Below are 25,337 nucleotides of genomic sequence, written 5' to 3'. Positions count from 1 at the left end.
GAAGTCAAATAAATTTAAGATAGTAAAAAAGTAAGATATTGTGCACCACAAAGCATGGAAGAGTCATCCAGAGAAACCAGGTAGCTTTATCCCCCTTGGAAGGACTGAAAGTAACTGTACAATGGCATGCGCTTAATACATCTATCAGGACTGACCCTTACCTTTTAGACCAGAGTGATAAACTGAAGATAAAATGCCAAGTTTGCTGTTTCTTTCTTTAATACAAGGACGAAAAAGAAATTAAGAGAGAACCAAATTTTCATCCAATGTGCCTAAATGTTCAGCTAAGATCTCTCTGGGAGTGACATGAACCATCTTAAAAGGAATCCAAGCCAAAATAGCTTGAGAAAGTCCAGATCTGACAGAAGTTTCTGGACTGTCTTCATCCACTTCTAAAGCAGACCAAACTAAAATTCCACATTGCACACAGCCTCCTGCCCAAGGAATCCTCGAATTACCTCCAATTCACTCCTACATCTTAAGTTTTGTCTGAAAATTCATCCTGGGTTTCTCTGTTTTATTTGTGCTGCCATGCAGGAGTTTTTCATAGTGTGGCTATACCTTCCTTTAGATGACTGTTCCAAAAATATTGAGTAATATATTCCTAGTTAAGCTACATCTCATCCTTGGAGCTTAATAGTGTCACCTACAAATTAAGACACATCATTAGCCCAAGGCATAAAGGTCTGCTGAACAGGGCTGATGCTATGGTATCAAGAAATACTCTGGGCTGGATACAAAAACAGCTGAAAAGCAAAAAGTTAGTATCACCACTTAGATATGCCAAAGGTATCTGAGGGGAGTTTAAAGCTTTCGTCTTTGAGCAATCACCTGGCAAGCCTTTGTAAATAGCTCCAACCCACTAACAGACTGTTAATTCCTCTTTTTCAGAATAAGGATACAGCAGTGCAATTCTGTACTACTGGGAATACAGTGTATCATCAATTTGTAAGGCAGCTATTTGATAAAGGAATAAGAACAGTGACCTGGCTGCAGCTTTTGACTGTAATTCCGGGAAGGAGACATGGCCTCGGACCACATGATCTATCTGAAAAAGAGGAAAGCAACATTTTTGGAATGATTACATCTTAAAAATTCAGTCCTGGAAAAGGGTAATACAGTGTCGTAACTTTAAAAAGACAAGAGAGTTTCTAAATTACTCATGAGGTGTTAAGTCCTAGTCCTAGTGAAGCCAATGGCAAAACTTCCACTGACATTACTGGATTCAGGATTTGGCTTAAAAACGGTAAGAAACAACCACCAACGCTGCACCAAAACCAGGCAGAATGCTAAGCACGCAGCTCCTCAGTCAGAAACGCAAGCTGAAAGGATGACTTTTTTCCTGTCCAACACTATCTGAAAGCATGTCCTTTAGTCTCTCCCATTCTCTTGCATGCATACCTTCACTGGAATTCTACCAGGAGCATCTTCTTGGCCCAAAACCCTACATGTTTCCATATTAAACTGTTATAATAAAATACAAGGTGTGTTGCCATCCTGATAGATGCTCCATATGTTCGTTGCAGGAAACAAAATGTATACCGTGACAAGCAACTGTTGCTATAAAAAAGGATCAATATAGGCTCTGTCTATACTAAAGTTATAAATCATCTGGTCCTTTCACTTCACAGTGGCTACCATTATTCACAAAACAAAGTATCAGGCAGAATAACATGGGCTTTTAAGACAACAGTTCAGCAGGTTTTGTGGCCTCTCTGTAATATCCCATCAGAGGTGACAGTAAAAGCTGAGGAGACTAAACTAGAGCTACTCAAGAGCACTGAGTATATTTGGCAATACCTATTGGCAGCAAACCACATTAGTATTTGATTTTTAACAGCATGAGTCTCATCCTTATAATGAAGAATACACATCTGAACGTAGCAATAAAAATAACGCATGCCTGTTCTTCCTGAGATTTGCATCAGACAAAACTCAAACAAGTACCTGCCTTAGAAACAAAGCTCAGACCTGAATTTTGCAATCTTGCATAATCTCTTTAGAACTCAGGAGCAGCTCATAAATTCAGAAATAAATCTATAAATAAATATCACATATGCTTGTGCGCTGTGAAAACACTTCACACAAAAATGTTACAGAAGCTATGAAGTTAGATACTTAAATGCCCTGCCCTTAATTCAAGACATGGCCACACGAGGGTTGCATCTAGAAATCCTCTTCTGCTATTCTTTATTTACAATTTGCAATGACGTCATGCCATCTTTTGTCTCTGTTGTGCAATATCTTTCTTCCTACAATTTTGAAAAACCAGTGCAAAAGCCCATCTAACAGACAAACAAACATGCTTTTTCAAAACAAGTTGCGCTCTTAATTCTTCATCTAGACTCTACCTGAACCAGTTTTCAAAATCTAACAGACTCTTTTCGCAGCTGTATCAATAAAAAATTAATTAGAAATTTTTAAAGGGAAGTGTATCAGTTTTACTTTTAACAAGTTCAACAGACTGTTCAAATTTCGTGAAAAGAATTCACCTTTGGGCATAGATCAAGCAATGAAAAGAAACCCAAAACACGTCCTTTTTTTTGTTTTGTTTTCAGAAAGCTTGAAGTATGAGAAAGCAGGATCTTAAAAAGACTACAGCTTTAAAATTACAAAGATAATGAATGCAACCTATCCTCCACACAGTGCACATACACTGTTTCCTCCTGTGGCTCCCCATATATGTTCTATACATACGACCTCAAGAAAACCACATAAGAGATTCTAAGAATGTTTTATAAGATAGCTTCCCTAATATACCTAACAGTACTTAGAGCTGACTTTTGCTATGGGTCCTAACAAGACCATACATTGCTTCCAGCAACTTCTTTAATGACTCAGGAACATCTTGTCCTCTGGTACTAGAATGGAAAGGATTTTAAAAATCATTTTTCTGAAATGCCCTCACTCTCATGGTATGTTTTAAGTGTGGAACCACCTTGAGCCAGCCAACAGAAAACACTGACTTGCTGTATCCTCTCCAGAGTTTCTTCACTCGCTTTGGACTAAGTGCATGGAGACTTCCCCTCTCAGAAGTGTTCTTACAAAGAAATGCACAAGATTTGCCATCTTCCTTTTAAAGTGATGTTGTCACAAGCTATAACTAGATTTTATTTCCAGTTGTGGCAGTCACCTATAAAATGGGACACTTTGGTTCTAGCCCCATCTTGACCTGAAAAATTTATAGCACACACATCCCACCTGCTGCGAGAGCGCTTTAGCTGTGAGGCTAAGCATGGGTCGGAGATGGGAGGGGAAGTGGAGGCTGCAGGAGAGGAAGAGGGGTGACTCTCCCACTGAAGCTGTGACACTGTCCAGAGAGGAATGTCAGATTCACGTGGCCAAGAAGAGAGCACAGGAGGGAACACCAATTCATAGCTCAATGCTTAGGGTGTGCCTGGGCTTCCTGATCCAGGATTATTTCTGTCTCCTGTTCAGTGACTCTTTCATATAGAATGCATAAATGCAGCGATGCCCAAATCTACTACTTCCTGGACACGTACTCTGATCACTAGGCTTTTAAACAGATGGGTGGTGCTAGGTCTGAGTAAGACAGCAATTACGCCTGCAATTTGTGAACGACCAAACCCACCTGCACGCTTTGTGAGCTTACACAGGATACCCCCAGGACTGGGCTCGCCTCCTGCAGTTTCTCAAGAGGAGCTTGGCACCTCACCCCTAAGGGCAGCCAGTATTTCTACAGACTGAGCAGGGAGACACACAGGGAGCTTTAGAAGCTTCCAGGGTTAAGCAGCCACTAAGGTCTTGCTGACACTTTTGGACTCAAGCCTAAATACTGTTTTATACATCTAGCCTTTCTTTAAATTTGACATCAGTGTTTTCATTCTGATTGCCTCCCTGTAAATAAAAAAAAATCATTTTTAGATAATCCAGTCTGGTTTTCCTTTTTATTGATAAATTAAATTAGCCTAATATTGTTAGTCTCTTTGCACTCAAAGAAAGAATTGAGGTGACAATACATGCAGCATCTGTCTAGACAGGATAACATGTTAATATGTTACTATTCTGTCCATACAATACATCTTTCATTTATGCCCATCCATCAATAAGCACAACTGTTCTATATAACACCGTAGGTATCATTTTCTTTATTTCAAAGTCTATCTCAGCCTCCTGCTAAAGAACAAATGCCTGTTTGCCTGTAAAATAATAACAATAATCATCACCATCATCATAAAAGGAAGACATGCTCGTAGTGCTCTGCCCCATATGTAATCCCCTACCAGTATGCAAATGAACAGTTTGTAAGAGACATAACAATCAAGCAGAGCTCTGCCTGAATTGACAGTGAAGCTATCCCGCCTAATGACAGCACTCACGGCAGACCTCCCATCTTGGAGTCTGTTTGTGTCTCCAAACACTTACCAGTTTTCCTGTAGCACTTTGACCTCCTTCATTCAACCACAATCCAGGTACCATTGCAGAGAAATAAGGTCCCCAAACCCCAGGCACAAAAATGGGTGTCTCGCTGACCTGGAAAAGCAAAAGAAAGCTCTAGTGAATGAAACTACTTGTCAAAGTAGGTACTTCACAACTAATGTCCGGCAGCTATCGGAGTCTAAAACTGAAAATGATTCCTGTTCTTCCACTGGAGTTCCCAACATGAGTGGAGATGTATAGGTAGAAGGAGAATAATTCTCTAAGGAGAATATGGAGAAATATGTACCCATTTGCATAATTTTTAGATGACATGACACAGCTGCAGCTATCGATTGCACAACTGCCCCCAGTCACCACCATTTACAGAACAGCTGGGTCTGGCCATGCAGAACGTAAGAAATTTCAGGAACAGAAGCTGTATTTTACAGAGAAAGAGAAACTGCTCTGTTTCTCCAGAAAAACATCTTAGGATGAACAGTTGGATGCAACACTCTGCTTTGACTGTCATCAGAAAACACAGCCAATGGAACTGGCAACTGGTGTTTAGAGAGCACTCATCCTGTATGTTTTCAGAGTTAAGAACGGAGAGGGAATCCTGCTGACAGAGGACACAGGGAGGTGCCCCAAGATCTGCCATCCACTCCTGAAGTTTGCAGTGGAACCCCAAGCTCCAGTGCTCTCACAGCGCTGTCAGGAGAGGTAGGTGCCTCGGGTGGAAGCTGCAAAGCTCTAGGCTGGGCAAAAGGGGATTTATTTGTTTTAGTCAACAGGAAATATTTGCCTGGGTAAACATTAGATTCTGCCCCTTACTTAGGCTTAGCTTTACAGAAACCACTCCTTCCTGCACACCTGTGAACCATTTCATCAAGGCAGGATTCTAAGCACTATATTCCAGACACTGAACAGAACTGTATTCTGTCGCTTGCATACAAATATACCACCCACATATACAGTGATATCCTATGCAATAATTTAGTGGTTAGACCACTCAGGATGTGGGAGACAGTGGTTCATTTCCCTTCTCTGCTTCAGAAGATGCAAATTACCAGTTTTTAAGGGTGGAGGGCATCTTCCTTCCTCTTATAAAGCCACTCCACTTTCAACATAGATAGACATTCTAGACTTCCCTCCTGGTCCAGAAAGAAAGCGTAAGTAGCTTCGCTGTCTAGCCTAGCGAGTAAGGCCCAACACATGACGGGGACTGGGGCAGTGGAGCTTGGGTCCCTAGTACTTGCTACGAAGACTAGTTCTGTATTCTGCACTGGTTGAACACATGTAATCCTTGCAGCGGGGGCTGGAGAAGACAGGTGATCCATCCCTTGGCAGGCTACCTGCTTCTCTCGGAAGCTTGATTCACATTTTCTCTTCCAGGACCAACAAGAGGCATATACATTTGAGGTATACGCAGCCATGATTTCACTGGGAAAAGAGGATGGCAGTGCAGTCCTACACCGGCACATGATGCATGGACGCACTTCCCACTAGGCTACGTTAATGGGAAGGTTAAATCTGCAACTGTTGTTCTCCGGAAGGTGGGAAGTGCTCCAAGAGGAGGAAACATGAGAATTCCCTAACAAAATAAGTCTGTATGTTTGCAATGCTGGAACAGCAAAAAAGAAAGGTCTTAGTCAATGGGACAATGTTTTTCTGTATTTAGGCCTTGCTCTTCATTAGCAAAATCCTAGACCCATTAAAGGATGCTTGAGGTTTGCCATTGATTTCAATAAGGCCTGGATTTCACGTCAAAATAGTTTTGAGGAAGAGTAATTAAAAATTCAGGCTTGTTCCTGTTAAATTTGATGCACATTCTTTGTATATTTAAACAAGCCAAACTTTAAAGACAGTTTTTGCTAGCAACTAGGGAATATGCACTAAGATGCAGTTTACTGGCATTTGTGCATCACACGTGTTTAGTAAATACACCAGCAGGGAGGTTCTGCACAAACAATAATCAGCTCAGGCCATAAACTTGCATTACAGCTCATTCTTGTCATGAAGTAGGAAAATAAAACAACAAAAAATGGTTTCTCAAAATACATCACTACAGTTTCAGGCAATCCTGATTTCTCTTAGGAACACATCTAACGAATATGAGAATCTTACTCAGTTCTCCCCGTCAGCTCTAATGCCCTGACTTACTTTCGCTAAAAATGTACGTGTGCACATGTGTCTGTGTGTCTGCGTAAAATTTTGGCTGACTAAACCCATTAAAGAGCAAGAATAGCTGTACTGAATTTAAAAAGGCATTTATGACTCCAAGTGGACGAAGCTACGTCAAAAACATTGCAAAGACATTTGGTTTTGTTTTGTTTTCTCTTAAAACTACAAATTAATACAGCTTTGGGTTTTCAACACCTCTATGGGGCAAGCCTTCTTTTACAATTTCAATAACAAAATGAAATGCAACAGAAAGCAAATCCTAAAATAACCTGATTTTTAGACCAATTCCACATCACTGACCTTACTGAGAACACAGCATAAGGTCAAAATTCCAAGTTAGTATCTGCCCTGAACTAGCAATGGAAGTGTGCTGAGAACTCAAGCGTCCTTGTCTAATTCCCATCCTATAGCTGTGTCCACAACATGTTCCTCTACAGGTGGGAAGGAACATTTAGGACCAAAGGGGCCTGGGTTTTCAAAGTCTCATCTCAAAATATTTTTGATGCTGCAAAATTCCGTTTGCGTATTCCGTACTCTACTGTGATTTCTGAAGGAAGAATCTAGCTACACCAGATGTATCAAGCTTAAAATCCAACTGCTATGTGGTCTGAAGAAACCAAAGAGTCTAAGGATATTAAAGACACAAAGTTATTTTGTGAAATCAGGGGAAGTTCTGAACATCAAGAAGGACAATATAATAAACAAACAAACTAACAAACAACTTTCTTCTATCATTAGTCCACAATTGTCCTGTATGTCTGAGAGCACTAAAAGGCTTAGATTGATTGAAAGACGAAACTCACCCTGGAGCCAGTACTTCTGGACTAGTATTTTGGACACCCACAGGAATTTGCCAGGACAGGATATTTCCATGCTGGCTCTTCTCAAATTACACTGAGCTTTTCCTATCATCTCGCTACTGAAGTACCGTTTGTACACATTCCAGCAAACTTTCAACAGATAAACAGAGCAAACGAGGGAGTTGCATATCGTCACGCTGATGAACACAGCCAGTGGGGTACGAGGTTATCATTTGGTTCTGCTGTGGGAACTTTTAACTGGAATAAAGAACACTGGCTGCCATGCTGGGCTTTATTGGTACCACATATGGCATCATCAGGTTTCTTATTTCCTCCTTCCACTTAAAGAGTTTAATTCCCATTTTGTAGACTCTGGGTTTTGATGCACATGGAAAACGAGAAAATTGGGAAATAACATACTCCCCAAAAGACACACACAATCTTTGAGAAGCAACAGGGTGAACATTCTTCCCTAGATATATGCATGAGAAATAGCAAATGGTTTCCATTTCCCCTCCTTGAAATAAGTTGGATGATGCTTAAGTCTTGCAAGCCGTGCAGCAGCTGGCATTTGTATTTTCTTAATAAAAAGTCCAAATTCTGTTTGAGTATACATACCACCCAATCCCACTAAAACACATGACCAGACGTAAGCGTAAGGTTGGAGAAATAGTGCAAAGGTTGCGGCAGAACCCAGAAGATGAGCACAATTTGCCAGATTCAGAGCTATTTTTGTTACACTAATACCATGTCTGTTTCATAGCTTTGTATTGCCTTCAGACATTCTTATGATGATATAGGAGGATCAGTGTGGTGTCATTATTTTTTTTCCTTTAATGAGCTTAAGAAAATCCTTAATCTTTTTAGTAGAAAAACAACATCTGTTTTAGATTTATGGGCAATTGATTTTTATTTTTAAAGCAAATAAGAGATGTCATCTTTCTTTGGAAGTTAAAATACATTTTCAAAGGGAGCCTCGGATTTTCTGCCTTCTATTTAACTTAAATTTGTCCTTGCACACACCCCAATTGTGAGGCATATTAATGTTTAGTATTTTTTACATGTAGTGAAACTGAAACTCAGAGAGGACATCCTCTGGTAAACATTACAATGATCTCTGCACAACAATTATTGCAGCAGGAAGCTGAAGATGGGAGATGAGAAGAATCTGAACCTATTCACGTTTTGGGTCATAAGCAGCATCTATAAAATATTCACATTGAACATATTCATACAGAGACTATTGCCCTCATCCGTGATGTTTGCTTACAGAAGCATTATACTTGGACAGGCAATTCCACCTCACAGTTATTCTGTCTTTGGATGAGGAAGAATTCTTTTGTGCAGGAAAATGCCACCTTTCCATGTCTCCCCAACACACACATTCCTTCTTGCTCAGTCCATCGTTTCAGATGAGATGAGCGTTAAGCAGTTCCAAGATTCCTGCTCATTTGAAGGAAAAAAAAGAGTTCAACACTTCCTGAAAGGGAGAAAAAGGAGAAAAAAGTTCTATCTGGGAGGATTTAACCTCAGTGTGTGCTTTATAAAAGATCATACTAATATGTAAGATATGTAAACATTATAGAGCAATCAGAAACAAATGAAATGATGAATTCAGTTTAACAATATTCAGCTGTGGTGCAACTGCCAGGAGGCACTTTTTGTTATGAATAGATCATTTGGATGAGTTACAGACCAGATTTCAACCCTGGCGTGTGCTACGCAAATCAATGTCAAACTATCTAAGATCAGAAGGTATCAGCAGCACATCTGGCAGCCCACAGAAATGAAAAATGTCTTTAAAATATATAATGCTGTATAAACCTAAGCTGAAGTATGAAAGGACCTGCTTAAATTGCACTAATATGAGATCTGTAATGTATTTAACTTTGTCTAGCCCTGCCCACTTGCCTCTCCCTCTAAAACAAAAACATACAAAAAAAGAAGTCCACCTCTATTGTAAAAGCCTATGTGGAAAACAGCACTACTTACCGCTTTTAGGTTAACTTACAGCTCATGTGAGTGAAAGCAAGGAGCCAGCACCGTTAATCCAAACTAAGTTCAGCTGTCAGGACTGTCATTTTGGTACAAGGAGTGGAACAGAATCACAGAATCACTAGGTTGGAAAGGACCTTCAAGATCAAGTCCAACCATTAATCCAGTGCCACCATGTTCCTTAAACCATGTCCTGAAGCACCACATCCACACGTTTTCTGAACACTTCCAGAGATGGCAACTCCACCTGGGCAGCCTGTTCCAATGCGTGATCACCCTCTCGGTGAAGAAATTTTTCCTAATATCCAATCTAAACCTCCCCCGGTGTAACTTGAGGCCATTTCCTCTCATCCTATCGCTGGTTACTGGGGAGAAGAGACCAACACCCTCGTCGCCACAACCCCCTTTCAGGTAGTTGTAGAGAGGGATAAGGTCTCCTCTCAGCCTCCTCTTCTCCAGACTGAACAACCCCAGTTCCCTCAGCTGCGCCTCATAAGACTTGTGCTCCAGCCCCCTCACCAGCTTCGTTGCCCTTCTCTGGACACGCTCCAGCACCTCAACATCCTTCTTGTAGCGAGGGGCCCAAAACTGACCACAGACCTTCACAGGCGAGAATCAGCTAGGCATACAGCCGTCCCATAAAATGAGCAAGTCACAATGTGAGATTTATTTTACTTAGCTTTGTTTTGCTAGACTGGCCATAATGATCAGGCACATGCTTGTGTTTCCTCCTCAGTTTTATGCAAATGTTATGGTAATCAAAGACAAGATAAAATAAAACAGGCCACACTGGTGAGCGCAGTTTTATGGAAGCATGAGTTTCAGCAGAATTTTCTTCCTTAGTTGACACCATCTGTTGCTGCTGGAGGCTCACACAAATTCCTTACAGTAACACTATTGGAGAATTTGACTATTACCTGAAAGTAAATCTTTATATTAACAGGCTGTACTGCTATATACCCATTTTCTTCCATTTCCTGCTTCCTAATATTGGGCCCATGATATCTGGCAGCATTCTAGTATCAGATTCTCTATTTACTTGCAGTATGTCATAGAGCAAGAAAACCAAATTTCTGTGGAACTATTCTTGACTTACACTCACTTACATGAATGCAAAATTAAGCTTTCATTCTACTGTCACAACTTTTTTTAGAGTAACCATTTGCTAATGAGAAGCTAGGTCAGAAAGTTTGTTTGAAAATCACCTCACTTATCAGCTTCTATAGCCAGAAATTCAGAGTAACAGCTGCTTTTGTTAGACTAAGGCAGGTATGAAAAAAGATCTAAGATATTAACGGAGAGCAGGGAAAGAAACAAGGTAAAGCACTGTATCAGTCACCAACTAATAAATACTCTTTACAGTTCTGGACTTTGATCACTGACAAGTCAAATACTTTCATTAACTTCTCTGCTGACTTTCAACTTTCAAACTTTCTGACTGACTGTGGATTGAGAATACTGACATTCACTCAATTCAGAGGTTTTACACTGATGCATAAAATCCTGTATTAAGAAAACTGTATCATTTTGCTTCTGCTGACAGATGGGTCTTATATAGCTATTTGACCACAACTCTCTGACAAAGAATGAAAGAGATTCATAAAAAAAGGAGAGAATTCAAAGGGAAACCCAAGAACGTTTCATTTCTAGGTTTCTGGTTCAAACTCCGGTCATAGTAATAGCTACTGAACGTGTGATTTAATAACAGCACTTTCTGGTGGCATATATATTAACTGGGTGGAGTTGGGTCATGCAATTGTATTTTCAGTGAACTGATGCCTAATCTAAAATTGCCATCCTGGCATTATGTCTCCAGCACTAAATGGGTTTAAAACTAAGTTTCCCCATAGCTCTGGAGGCAATTCTCTAGGTTAAGCCTATGGTGAGTGCAGTCAACTTCCTAAAATATATTCATTATTTGTAGGAATTACATATTAAACACTTAACAGTATTCAAACTTTAGCCTGATGTAAAATACTTTTAAGAAAATAGGGTCTTAGAACACAAGAAATGTACTTGAGAACACAAAGGAAATGAGAATTTATTAATATTCAAATTCCTATAGGTCATATAGCACCAGTAATTTATTTCATTATATTTTAAGCCTATGTCCCCTGGCTATCATCGGTTTGCTATGCAGCTGCACAGCTTGCGGTGGCAAGTCACATAGCTGTCTTCCATGTGACAGGTTGGCATCCCATGGGCCATCCACTGTGACAGACTTTCTGTGCAATATTAAGATCAGGCCACAAAAATTTTTGCACAGAGCTAACTTTTTCCCACTGGAAGCATGGAAGTTACTTGGGCGACAACAACATAGATACTGAACGTGGGCTTCGGGATTCTGCCTGAACACATCCATCCGCAGATGACTTTGGTAATCTGTCTACATGCAGTTGAAGAATTCTGGCTTATGTGATGAAACCACTTTCATAAATACCTTGCTGAACATGGACTCCATCATTTGTGGCCAAGGCTATGTCACAGGCTTACCAAACCCGGAGACCTGGAAAGTTACTAAACCTGAAAGACTCCCATTTAGTTAGGAGAATGGTAACAGAATGAATCAAAGCGAAACAAAATTGTCCAGCTACATCTATCGAGGTTGTGCAACAACAACATAAAATATTCAGAGACGTCAGGCAATATTTTTGCAGTATAAGATACTGCAAGATAAGATTCCTATGTAGTCAGCTAAGGTTGAAAGAGACAGACAGAAAGGCAGATATATTCCTAAGTGGAAAAACCATGCAACAGAATCAAAGGCTTCTGGGCACTGCCCAGAGTGTAAACTTACAGCCAGAGAGTGGCCTGTGCTGGGAAAGCTGAAACAGAAATATGTATTCGGCATTATTTTTTTACCCAAGTTGGTTTCTTTTGTGTTGGCTGTAGTAAAGAAATGTTTTTATGTCACCTGGGTCTCCTCACTGCCTTTAGTCTCCTGGTAAGTGTAAAGGGCGACTGCTGCAGGACTGGAGCTCTGGCAGAGGCACATGTGCCTATTTAGCTGGCAGAGCCTGGGGCAGCTGGCCTGAGGGGTGTCAGGGCAGAGTTTACACCCAGAAAATGTAATTGAGAGGCCGAAGGAGAAGGCAATGCTATTGCTTATTTACACACCAAGAACACAAGTCCAGCACATTTCAGTCCAGCAGCTCCGCAAGGTTCTGAGTGCAGCAGACCCACAAAGGAGATGCATGACAAAATTAATACAAAGACCTTTTTGATTTTGGTGCTTATTCTGCACTTGGTAATATCACAAACTTGTATGACAAAAAAATCAAACCAGTCACAACCACAGTAACACCCGTAAGTAAAAATTACCAAGACATACAGAGTGTATGCATCAAAATGCAGACTGAGATCTGAAATTTCTGATGATGACTTGGAGCTTGTATTCCAATTCAGTCCCTGCTTTAGTTATTTTCTGGACAAAACTTTCAGTATGACCTAAAAGCAGGAGAAACAGATGAATTCTTAGGGACTACTGTTAGGTATTATTCCACATAGTAACCTTATGAGAAAGGCAGCAAAATGTGAATGACATGCATGCAGAACTATTTCTGATTTTCTAAATTTTCCATAAAACATTAACTGGTCGACAAACTACAGACCAAACAAGGTATGTGATTAATGCCCAGCAAAGAAACCACACTCCTAGGGCAAGCTGATTGCATCATCTCTGAAAATATTTCAGGTGAGTTATGTGATGGGACTATATACTGCACAGCCTGGCTTTATATCTAACAAGAATTAATTGGAGGAACATTTCCACTGTGAGATTTTTATTCAAAGCTAAATAAGGAAAGGTATTTGAAATTTTTTTAAATCTTGTTAGTTTTAATGAAAGAATATTTTGAATTACAATAATATTCGTTAACCAACTTGTACTTAATTTATATTAATAGGTATAAAGAGAAATTCATCCAGATCAGTGCTTCCAGCCTTGGGAGCCAAAGCCTCAGCTTGTACGAACCAGTATATTAACCATCAGCTTCCATGGAGATGTGTTGATTTATACTGTCTGAAGATGCAGGACTAACGCTTGTATTTAGACACTTAAATAAGTACTCTGATTTTCAAAAAAACCTAAAGACCCACATTTCCCATTGATTTCTGGCTCAGGAACTTAGAACGTGAAGCCAGCTGTTTAGGTGTCCAAATGTGGACTTAGCACCTACCCTTAGGAAGTATGTTGGCCCTAGTTTTTTAGTGTCTGTAAGAATGCTGGCAAATGTCCATACAGGTAAGGGACACCTCTTCAAACGAGGGACAGGAGATACCTAGATGCAGAAGAAGGGAATATGCCTGCTTCCGCATGTTGATGTTCTTAATTTCCTAAAAGTAGGGACCAAGAGAGTTCTCGAAGACAGCTCCTGCAGTCAGCGCTTTGTCTCTAAGAACATCACACTAGCTCCTTAGGCATGCTTCAAAAACTGAGAACTGGACATGACTTTACTAGACATGCTCCTCACTCCAGGGGGATGACCACATACTCAAATGTTTACTGCTTTAAAACTAATCCACCAGCAGAAACTATAAGGCAAGGTTTGAGGGTTTCATCCTCAACCAGAGGATCTTGGTTCTTAAAACACTTAAATACATCACTTAAAACGTTCCTTAAAACTGACAACAGAAACAACAACAAAAAATTTAGCAAAAACTCCTCCTGTTTCACTCAGCTGTATTTTATTTTACCTTTAAAAATCCAATAGACCAGGCTCTTGCCAAGAGCAGGGAATGTAAGAGGTCATAGGCTGCACTTTAAGCAGCTTTTCTGGAGGTCTGCCACCAGAAGCCAGTTTGAAGTTGCATTTCTGAGAAAATTCTCTGACAATGGATGCCATGGGGCTTAACTAACTCAGTGTACCCCTTAACCGAGCAACAGACCCCTCTACACGGTGGCCATTTTTAAACAGCAGCCAGGACTCTTCATCTGAGCTAACTGTGGGTAGTTAAATAAAGCGCTTTTTGTTTTCAACACACTGCATCACTTTTCAGCCAACGGCATGCATGGTATTGGTATGTCTTAGGGTACGGCCACATGAATAAATTATTATGGGCAAAACCGGGAGGTCAGTTGCCCGGCAAAACCACCTCTACTCCTCATCTTTCTGTGGTGTATCATGTGACAGATCCCAGGGACCTCGCACATTCCGCAGGAAACGAGGGCCAGGAGTACTACTGCAGAGTTGCTGACATCGTGCAAATACACACTATAGACTACCCAGTTAATTTCTTTATCTACCCCGACCCTTATTACTTGATCATACAAAAAGATTTAAAAATTCTCTTTTTTTTTTTTAAATACAAATCTTATGAAAGAAGCTTGTAATGATATCAGCCTTCAAATATTAACCAGCAAAGCCACACAAGTGATTTGTTTTAAACAGAATAATATTTTTCACATTATAAAATCCTGCCATTTTCCCAAGGGGAAAATACAGTGCAAGACTGACTACCTCTCCTGCTGTCAACTTTTTACTTCCTCTCTTTACACTTAACACTCCAAATTCAAAAGCAGAATATACAACCAGGAAAAACTGAAACTTGTATTGGAGCAAAATGCTCTTCATTTTGTCTGCCTTATTATTATCTATTTTTAAATGGTGAAATGGTAATAAAATATCACTTCTCTGCCAAAAAATGTATTTTTATAAATCTCCTTTTCAGCCAGGAAAAGATGTTAGTAAAATGAGAGACAGAGAGAGAGAAGACAATTTCAATCATTATTAAATCAAATAGGGTGAGTTTATATTTTCTTCTTACTGTATATTGCCTACCTCTCAGGGCAAGGAAACTCAACTGTAGGAAAGTTGAGTTTGGCTCACTGCATTTAGGGCTGCATTAAACCTTTCCAATTAATTTTCTCCTCACAAGGACAGAACAAAAATAGAGTGGGTGCTCCAGATCAGAAATGGTATTGAAATCCAAACAATGTACGATACTTAACCACCGAACTCTCACAAGGCTACCAGCAATGTCCTTGTAGCTCCTCCCCATTCAAACAAATCTTCTCCTAACTGTACATATGGAGCCTGTCCCTCCATGGATTTTTTTATAAAAGCGTAAGAGAGCGCCTACAACCTATATTCTCATTATCTCTCTCTATTGCATAATAGAAGAGTTCGGAGGAGGATTAGAGATACCATAAACACACGATCCATGACCCACTACTTAAAAGCAGATGATGCACCATGGAAAAAAGGTGCAAAGAAGTGTCAGGAGGTGCAATACATCTCTCAGCCACCTCATCTTATCTTTACCTAGGAGCGCTCTGGCCACAGGCACTGAGAACAACATGCTCTTCAAGTCATGTTTCAATTGTTTTATGAAATTTGCCCGCTGTTTGCAAAAGATGGGAGCTGTAATACGACATAAGTGTTTGTAAGTTGGCCGCTTAAAAGCACAAGCTAGAAGAGGAGCACAGCTTAATGGTATCTGTGTCAGGAGCATTAAGTAATCACCCTACTGTGCTACCTGTAGCCACTTTGTGAGACAAACAATTAGAGAGCGGAAATATAAAAATCAATGTTCTTGAATAGACATAAACTTCTCAGTCTTCGACGAGATCCACCAGAGAGTTGGCAATCTTCTGCCAGTGGTTTCCTGACCATTGAGTGATGACTTTACTGACCCACTGTGAGCAGCAGACTCTCATGTTTGCAGTCATGTGGGTAATCCACCCATGAAGCACTAAAACCTCCAAGTCATATATATGAATCAGGGTCACTAACCTCACATGTGATGGAAGAGAATGGCAGCTTGGAATTAGGTAGCTCGACCATCTTGGAAATTGGGTCCTGAGACTCCTGTTATAGAGAAGCAAGTGCTGAACACTGTTCAGGTAAAATTGAAACCAATGAACAGAAAATGTGAGCAGTAAGATCCATCCTTTGAATTGGGCAACAGGCAAAAAGACCAATATGGTAAAAAAGAACCCCTGAGACCAATGGGCTGGGGATGCTGCTCGTGATCCAACAGATGATCTTCTAAAAACATAACATAAACCAAAAGCTATTAGAGGGGTAGATGTACTTGTTTTCTTTCTAGAAGAATGGTGCTGTTTTCTTTGTAGAAAGAAGAGTTTTATGAGGAACTGTCAGATGGTTCAGACATTGGCCCCAAGAACTGAGAACCGTCCCCAGAGAGAGGCTGGAGCAAGTGGATCAAACCGTTTCTGTATCAGTACAAAGAGAGGCCAGGAGGGTCTAGAGAGTAGTTTCAGATTAAGTTAGGTCATTCAGAGTCATATATGAAATAGGTCTCCAGGAGATCACCATGGGAGCAGAGAGAAGTCTAAGCACAGCATCCACCTCTAGAACCGTCCCTGGGTTTGCTCTCCCCAGAGAGAGAAAAACAATGCTGGTGTCCTCAACAGAAAATTCGCACCTCTGTAAGTTTTTATTCCTTGGGTGTGAGGTTAACCTCCTGTGTTTATTCCAGGAAGCAAACTTGGAAGTAAGCCTGGGACAACTTGAGAGCTTCAGCTCTGGAAGAAGTTAAATAAGAATGAATTAATGGGTAATCATTCCAGGCTCATTAATGTTCACCATTTCCATCTGCCTAAACCAGAGATGCAAGAACTTCAAATGTCTTATCAGGGACGCTGACTGAATGTTCAGCTTTGAAACAAAACCTTTAAACTAGATGAATTTTGACTGTTCCAAACTTGAATGTTCACATACATTTACTTCTGCCTTTTATCAGTATCCATTAACCCAAAGCATATTTTATGTTTCAGCTTGGGAAAGTATACAACAGGCACACAGTGGCACATCATCCTTTTCTTTGTATTCCCAAAGGTCAAGGTTTCTTACATAAATTGGAAAAAAAGACCTTCAATCTGTGAAATTGTTTTCAAGATCCAAAACAGAAAAAAAAAAGCCCACATTCATGATGGATTCAGAAGCTTTTTGCTAAGCACTTAAGCACTAGCGGTTCTACATTGATTTATTTTATTGTTTTATTTAGTGAAATGTCAGGATACAGATATACAGATTAACCTTTTTTTTTGCTCATATTCACTGTGTCGCCTTCCTTGAAATGGGAACTACAAGTGTTTTGATAAATGGACTGAAAGGTTGTCTGGTTACACCATAGCTTCTACTTGTGTCCTCTGCTGAAATGCTATTATGTACTCCTCTAAAGCAATGCTGCTCCATGACTCACAGCAGTTACTTCTGTGCCTCTCATAACAATAGCTCACTGGGGATATAGGGCCTCAAATGAGCTAGAACAATTTATACCGCCCATTTACTTTTACTTCTCTTCCAATGATAGATACTCACTGTCACAAAATGCCAGTTTATGTGAAGATATATAAATCTTCCAGCACAGACGACTAACTGCAGGCCCTTTTTAAATATGCACTTTATAACACTACAATTTGCTGCTATAATAAATTAAATTCCTGAAAGCTCCTCACAATATGAACTAACTCTTCTCAATGTTTAAAAAAAAAAATAAAATCAAAAAGTCAAGCCAAAGATCCATATAGCCCACTAACCTGTTGTTAAAAGTGGCCAGTAACAGATAGCTTAGGGAAGAGCATAGGAACCGGGTGAATATACAATAATTCTCCCCCAGAATGTCCTCCCAGCCTCCAGTGAGTTGAGGTTCAAGCAAATTTCTGTTCTTACTTCCAGCCAACAGAAGAGAGCAAGTCTTCAAAAGCGACTGTCTGAGATTGCAAACAAAACACATATTTCATGAATGTTAGCAATCTCTCAGTGAAAAGCTCCATTTGTGCATTAGAAAAGAAATTTACTATAATGCTGACTTGGAGATCAATATAAGTCTTTTACAAGAACACTGGAGTTTAAGTGTCTCAGAATTACTCCTTTAGCTCACAGCCCTTCAACTTTAGTTCTGGTTCCTAAACAAACACACCTCAGATACCACTTGCAGCACCACCTTATTTTAGGAGACTAGTGAGACCTCATCCCAACCGGAAAGGTTAGGAACTGTGCACACGGAACAGCTGTGTCACAAACACTGGTGGACGCTGCACCCCACTCACCAGATACAAAAATAACTCCACCTCCAAATGATACTTAAGAAACCCCCACCAAGCCTCCCAGCCAAGGCAGGCCCAGTCCCTGTCACTGTGGCTAGAAGACAGCAGTGTGATATGCTGGGCCAGCAGAGGAACAGAGGGTCTCCATTTCTAGGTTTCTAGTACTGACCTTTTCCCAAAGAGCTGATGACAGAATTGTGAATTGTAGGAAGATATGAGCTATCCTGTCTCCCTTTCCTGGAGACTGTATCCTAAGACCCTTGTCTTCTCTGGAAAAGTGTTTTCATGGTTATCTCTAATAGGCATGCTAAGTAGTTCAAGTCTTGATAACCCCAAACCAGGTAACTCATTGTGTCAGATGTTGACAATCTTGAAGAACGTGGAGCTTAGTATCTGATGTGACAGCAATTCAAGGCAAGGGTGGGAAAGGAATCTCAGCTGTGGCATTTAAACAGGAAACTCAAGGGTTTTTTGCATGTAGTTATTATTCCTAACCTTATTATTTATGGGGGAGAATTTTTCTTCAAAACCTCCAGTTCTTGCCGCAATCAATGGGAAACATCAATGAAAACCAAAATCTTTTCAAATGAGTTCTGGTGTATATTTCTATTCTGGATACCCTTCCCATGTACCTTAAGGCTTTTCTTATATATTTATTGCATAATAAAGTTAATTTTAGAGATTTATTCCTTTGTCACTGTCAGGTAAGTATTCCTCCTGTATTAGTGAAGGCCACTACCAATAACAGTATCATACTTACAGGTAAAATAAATCTTCTTTCGCAATACCCACGAGTTACTGAAAGCAGATTTACATTATATGGGATATACTATCACACACTATTTTAAACATATTTTTAAACATTGGAATAAGTAAATGGGTAAATCCTGAGAACCTTACTTGGTGTTTATTCAGCCCTTACTTACTGAGACAAACTCCCAAGGACAGAGTAAACACTGAGAGAGGACCTCAGGCCTTCACCCACAGTTATAAACAATGAACTCAGCATAAACTGTGATTCCCGGCTGACACTGGGAGAAAAGCAGCAGTTAGTTTTTCTCCTCATTTTGCTTCCAGAATGATTATATGAAAAGAGATTTACTTTCTCTCTTATAAAACTTGCCCCATCTAGAGTCTTCCCCCACCCACAGCTGGAGCAGCAACAGGAAACTTAGATGAAGAACCACTGATTCATGAGAGGCTGAATAAAATTGGAAATGGAGGAAAAAAGCCTTAGTAAGAAGCCTACTGCCCAAATAGTGATTAAGTTTGCCTGACTGGGGGATTTGTTGCTGCTATGAAATACCACTGCATCTATAGCACCTTGGACCCTGGAGTCCTTACTACCTAGCACTCATGTATCACATCTTTTGTTAGAAAGATCTCTGCCTGCACAGATTCAGTTTCATGCTCGTATTGCAAATGGGTAAACTAAGAAAGGGCAACAATCTGACAGAATCATACAGCAAACTGGCAACACAAAATAAAATCTGGGATTTTGACCTCAAATTCCAGGCTACTCATTGCATATATCGCTAATTCCAAAATTTTAAAACTAACAGAAAACTATGAAGTTGTTTTTCATACAACTGTTGTATTCCCTTGAAAATTCTATTTAATTGTTGTGCAGCCCAGGGACTACCTAACTGATGACCAAAGACATCCCCTATCACATCTCATTTCATTTGTATTTTAGTTATTCTTTTACAGTTCAGTTAAGTTCTTACAAGAAAAGGAGCATAAAAAGGAGTCCTTTTTGTTCATCATGAGGTCTAGACACAGAATAAGCAGTCTGTTTAATAAATTCATGCCAACTCACAAAAAGAAGATAAACAAGGGATCTGGAAGGGTCATTCATTATACATAAATATGCTTGTGATCCAAGAGAAATCCCCTATCCAGCTATCCTCAGAACACAACACCCCAGGAAGACACTCAGGTTTGCTCAAGACTGTGGGCTTCAGGCTAATACATTCTTCTGGGTCTAGAGAGAGGCAATCAGAATTGATTAGTTAGCAACATTGATGAGAGTGTTGGACCTGTCAAACCTGATATCATCACTTTAAAGAATATAGAAAAGGAAAGACAAAAATCTTCTGTTGTAATGAAGGGTCGCTGCTGCTGGACTTGCGTGAACAGAAACAAGAATAATGATACATAAAGAACAAATCAAAATTAAGTTGCTTTATCCTGTCCCCTACAATGGAGTGATGCTATGCTATCTGAACATCAATGAAGGAAGACAATTTTATAACTTTACTAGCTACAGAATCCAGAATACAACCTCCTTCCTACAACAGAAGAAACAAAATCCCTAAAACCTTATTAAAATATACAACTGTTACAGTTAGGAAATAAAAGTGCAAGGTGCTGGCTTCTAGAGCTAGATCTACTTACAGGTAACCTTCAATCTCACAGTGCTTTAAGTAGAGAGGCCCAAATTAGGCAGCCCAATACTTCCAGCAGACAGACCAGATAAATCTTACTAGTGCCAAGATAAGTACATAAGAAGCTCAGTCTCTCTTGCTCACTCTAAGGCAAAACGTGGGAAAAGCAGGGAGGAACAGGAGAGGAGCCCTATCAGTAGTCAGACCTGGAAGAAGCCCAACATAAGCCTTTACGTCCATTGTGCTTACATCAAAAAAAAATAGAAAATCCAAGGAAGGAAATAGAGAGATCTCTGGTTTACACGCTGTTTATCATATCGTGCAATATACAATTGTCTGTAGTGTGTAAATGCTGTCATTTCAGAACACGGAAGAACTTTGCAACAGGTAAGGCAAAATTTCCAACTCAGATGTCATACACTCCCAAAGCACTGGATAGGTGCAGTTTGTAAAAGTAAAGATTAACAATTAAAAACCTGCTAAACAATGAACTGCCTCAGTCTCCCACCTAATAAAACTGGAATAACAGTTCCTACTCTCTTACCCCATTCATTCACTCCTGCAAAGAACCCCAAGACCACCAAAGAGAAGACACTGCAGAAAGGCTAGTGGTATAAATTTGACACCCTGATACATGGCTCTGTGTCACACAGGGTAGTTTGCACCTAACCGCAGTATGGAAACCACCACGTCTGTTGGAATTTTCAAAGCAAGTGTTTTCACTGATGTCAGAGAGACGTCTCTAGAATATCAGCCTTCATATAGTCTCCAAGCAGAATATTTTTCAAAGTATTCGCTCCATCCACATCTATTCTTTGAGTCTTGAACTCAAATGATCTGTTCACACAAGGGAAGGAGAGTTGACTGCACGGTTTTCTGGACATGTTACTAAGCCTTATGTAGTTTATGTACAATACAGATTGTATTGCTTTCAGCTACATTCCCCTGAACAGGTTGACTACCAGCAAAGCGATGGGGTGCGAAACTTGGATGTCTCTGACAGGCACACACTAAATGGGAACATGCCATTCTCCCAGTCACTGAGGCATACCTTGAGCTTTGAATTATGTCAGGCCAGGAACAAAGGAATCTTGCTCATAACAGAAACTTTTAATAACTCATTTACTCCCTTTCATGTCTGCCAAGCTTTAGGAAAGGCTGGGAGGCAAGCAGAAATAAACATTATACAGACTCACCACTGCTGGCTCTAAAGTAAACTCTCCAACTTCCTATTTACATTTCAAGATCTTAAGCTTTGTGGTTTACTAGTTCTGCAAGTAAGTGCTTTGGGTTTTGGAGGCTGCCTGCACATGATCTCCCACCACTACTGAAGTCTTCCTAGCTTTTATTAATATAATAAGGAGGTCAGAAAAGCAGCAATCTTTTATATACCCTGCTAGAAATATTTTACTTCTCGCCTTTCAAAAACAAAACAAAGCAAACAAAGCATACAATGTCAAATTAATGCCAGCAAAGGGGATATTACAGTTTTGTTTGTTTCTTTTTCAAACCAAGGATGCTAGAACACGGAACAAGACAGTCTCATTAAAAAAGGGTGTGGAGGTCTTCTTTGAGGGACAAGTAGAAGGCGGCAGCAATTTTATGGATATATAACCCTTCTAAGGCCACGGGCTGAAAAGGCACCTAAATAGACTCTGTGACCTTTTCCTCAGAAGGCTAAATCTGTGTACACTAAGGACGGGCAACCTGTAACAACAGTCATGAAGCAAATGTGGTTTTCATTTCATGCAGGCCTCCCTGAATATAAAACGTCTTCATTAGCTGGGAAGTCAGCACTGTGACTGCTGCCAAATGCAATATATAAGCCAGCAGAACTGAACTGAATGAGGACAGAGCAAGAGGAGGTTCCTGCGATACTAATTTATTTCTCCCATTTGAAAGACACTAGCTCTGTGACTCATGTGCAGAACAGGCCTTACAGAAGAGAAGAATATTAAAAAACCAAGAGGACAGGCGTTTATCAATTTCATAAAGCTTGCACAGATCATTTCAAAAACTTGTCTAGGCTGCCCTAGCTTCAGTAGTTTTGGGTTTTTGGTGGTTTTGTTTTTTCGTTTGTTTGTTATGGTTTTTTTTTTCTTCTCTATTGCATTCCTCCCCCTTCTCCCTGCTCGTCTGACCTTCCCAAACCCAGCCCCTTTCCCCTGGTCAGGAGAAGGACAAACTGCTGCCTTTGCTAAACCCTGGGTCACAGCCAGTTGGCACTCCGGCACGTTGCCCTGGGATTCTGGCCCTGTCCCCCCGGAGACTGCACGTTTCACGTCAGGGATGCATGTGCAGCAGTGACTGAAGAGTGCGAGGCTGAAGTGCTGCACGCAGTCCTCCGACTCACTCTCCAGAAACACATTGCTTAGTGCCACCCCACTAGATTAAATATAGCTGCCAAAGCAAGTACCAGCCTATTTAGTCCCTGCAAGTTCTCCCCCCATCACAGATGATTTCAAGCAGCTGAGGAGTCCCTGTGCAATAATTACTTAAAAGTCTGCTGCTTTAACAACGTGGCATGTTCTGAAGAGGAGACTCTCGTACCAGAGCCAAAATATACTGAATCCACTTGCTGGTCTGGCTCCCACCGAGATTACAGAGATCAGGCTATGAGAACACTTTGAGCCAGCATGTCTCTGCAGTCTCCACTCCAGGATGTACTGCAAAGGACACGTACTGTGCATGCTTTGGGGGTGGAAACGTGCTTTACACTCTATTTGTGTGAACAAAGCTGGCAGCTTGGGCGGATATTGTGGAGCAAAGAAACTCTATTGTGTTTGCCAGTCATCACGAGAATCAAATGAACAAATTTAGAATAAACAAATTGGGCTGAAGTTCCTTTAGCAGAAAACAGGCAAAGAGAGTATGGGATATTCTTTCTGAAATAATCCATAGTGAACACTGGGACAGCAAAATGATCTGCCCGTTTTGCTGTTCGTGTAATTGCTCAAGCTCTGTCTTTTAGATCATGTAGTAAATTTGAAAAGATAGAAGATAAATTACTTGTGCCTCTGCCATTTAAAAAATGACTAAATTATCAGCTTCAAACCATTTACACCTTATCACCCTTATCAGGGAAAAAAAATTGTGCACCAAGTCAGTTCCCAATGACAAGAGTCACAGAAGTAACAAAAACAGATGCAAAAGACGACTCTCCATCTAAGCCTGAAAAGATTCCCTGACAATCCCAAAAAAGAAGTTTTGAGTACAGAGAGCTGATAAAGAAGGAATGACTGAAAAGCACACAGACCACACCACCAAACGAAGAGAGAAAAATATCAGAAACTCTGAATAGGAAGGAACACAAAACTTGTATATTTGGGATTCAAAATGCCAGCCAATTTAGACCCTCCCTGCCTCGGTAAGCTGAAATTAGGCCAGGCAATGTTCCCATTAGAAGCTGCTCTGGCTACTTCCTTCAGCTGTGAATCCAAAAAGGTGTTAGAGCAAGAATGACAAATATTTTCATAATGGAACAACTGTTCTGGGACAAGGGCAAAGAAGAACACTGATCTCTAAGTGAACTTAATTCACCACAAAATAGGCAGAAATGAGAGTTTATACACATTTTATGAACAGGTCTATTTTATGTGGAGATTCCTACTTTATTCAATATGCATAAATAGCACATATCCTGCATACGTACAAGATTAACAAGGACCCCACACTGCAGACAACAAAAAAGAAGATGGGATGTTGCAAAAGAAGATCCCTACTCTCTCTCACAGTAGGCTTCAATATTTCTGATTCTTGCAGCTCTGCATGCACACCCTCCTTGTCCTCCATAAAAGTCCAGTCTGGTGGGAGAGGCACTATGCCCTCCTAGCGACTACGTAACGCTCAGCACTCTCAGTGTTCCCACTACAGAACTATCGTTTACTTCTGCTTACCATTTTAAATTACTTCAAATTCCTTCCACAACTGCTGGCTACCACAAACCAATCCCCGGCTGGTCCCAGTCTGTTAGGTGTCACCTCAGTTTATTCAAACCTGTAGTCTCTTTGACAAAAACCTTACAGTCTAATGAAACATTTTACTTTAAGGAAAAAACCCACGTTTTATTATGTGAATTTAGTGCCCACAAGAAGAGTGCTATGATGATATCAAGTATGGGAAACAGCAAGATTTATAGAATAGAATTGTGGAACAGTTTGGGTTGGAAGGCATCTTTAAAGGCCATCTAGTCCAACCCCCCTGCCATGAGCAGGGACATCTGCAACTCAATCAGGTTGCTCAGAGCCCTGTCCAACCTGACGTGGAATGTTTCCAGGGAGGGAGCATCTACCACCTCTCTGGGCAACCTGGGCCAGTGCTTCTCCACCCTCACTGTGAAAAAATTCTGCCTTATATCTAGTCTAAATCTACCCTATTTCAGTTTAAAAACTGAAAGAAGCAGCAGTATTGCTAGATTACTTGCTCCAAGGAATACTAGGAAATTTCTGTGTCCAAGTCCCCTGTCACACTGCTTGTTCATATTACGTTTTTGCTGTTTGTTAACTGGCACTTGAGAGTTATCTCAATTCCTGGTGGTTTTACACATCTGCAAAAGGGCAAGCATGCTTGTGTTCAGGA

The 25,337-nt window shown here is 40.4% G+C and overlaps 1 protein-coding gene across 1 annotated transcript in view; it reads right to left on the bottom strand.

The window, feature by feature from the left end:
* The window catches only part of FGGY (FGGY carbohydrate kinase domain containing), a gene marked incomplete at both ends in the record, with an annotated part of 134,381 nt that overhangs the window by 42,549 nt on the left and 66,495 nt on the right, over nt 1–25,337 (bottom strand). Inside the window, 2 exons of the mRNA XM_082002795.1 lie at nt 987–1,048; nt 4,387–4,494. Of these exons, the coding sequence (XP_081858921.1) occupies nt 987–1,048; nt 4,387–4,494 (170 nt within the window). The remainder of the gene's footprint in view (nt 1–986; nt 1,049–4,386; nt 4,495–25,337) is intronic.

This window comes from Phaethon aethereus, assembly GCF_964289735.1.
Source record: "Phaethon aethereus genome assembly, chromosome: 8".
Lineage (NCBI taxonomy): Eukaryota > Metazoa > Chordata > Aves > Phaethontiformes > Phaethontidae > Phaethon > Phaethon aethereus.
The sequence above is the reverse complement of the archived record's forward strand: the minus strand, read 5'-3'. Positions and strand labels throughout refer to the sequence as shown.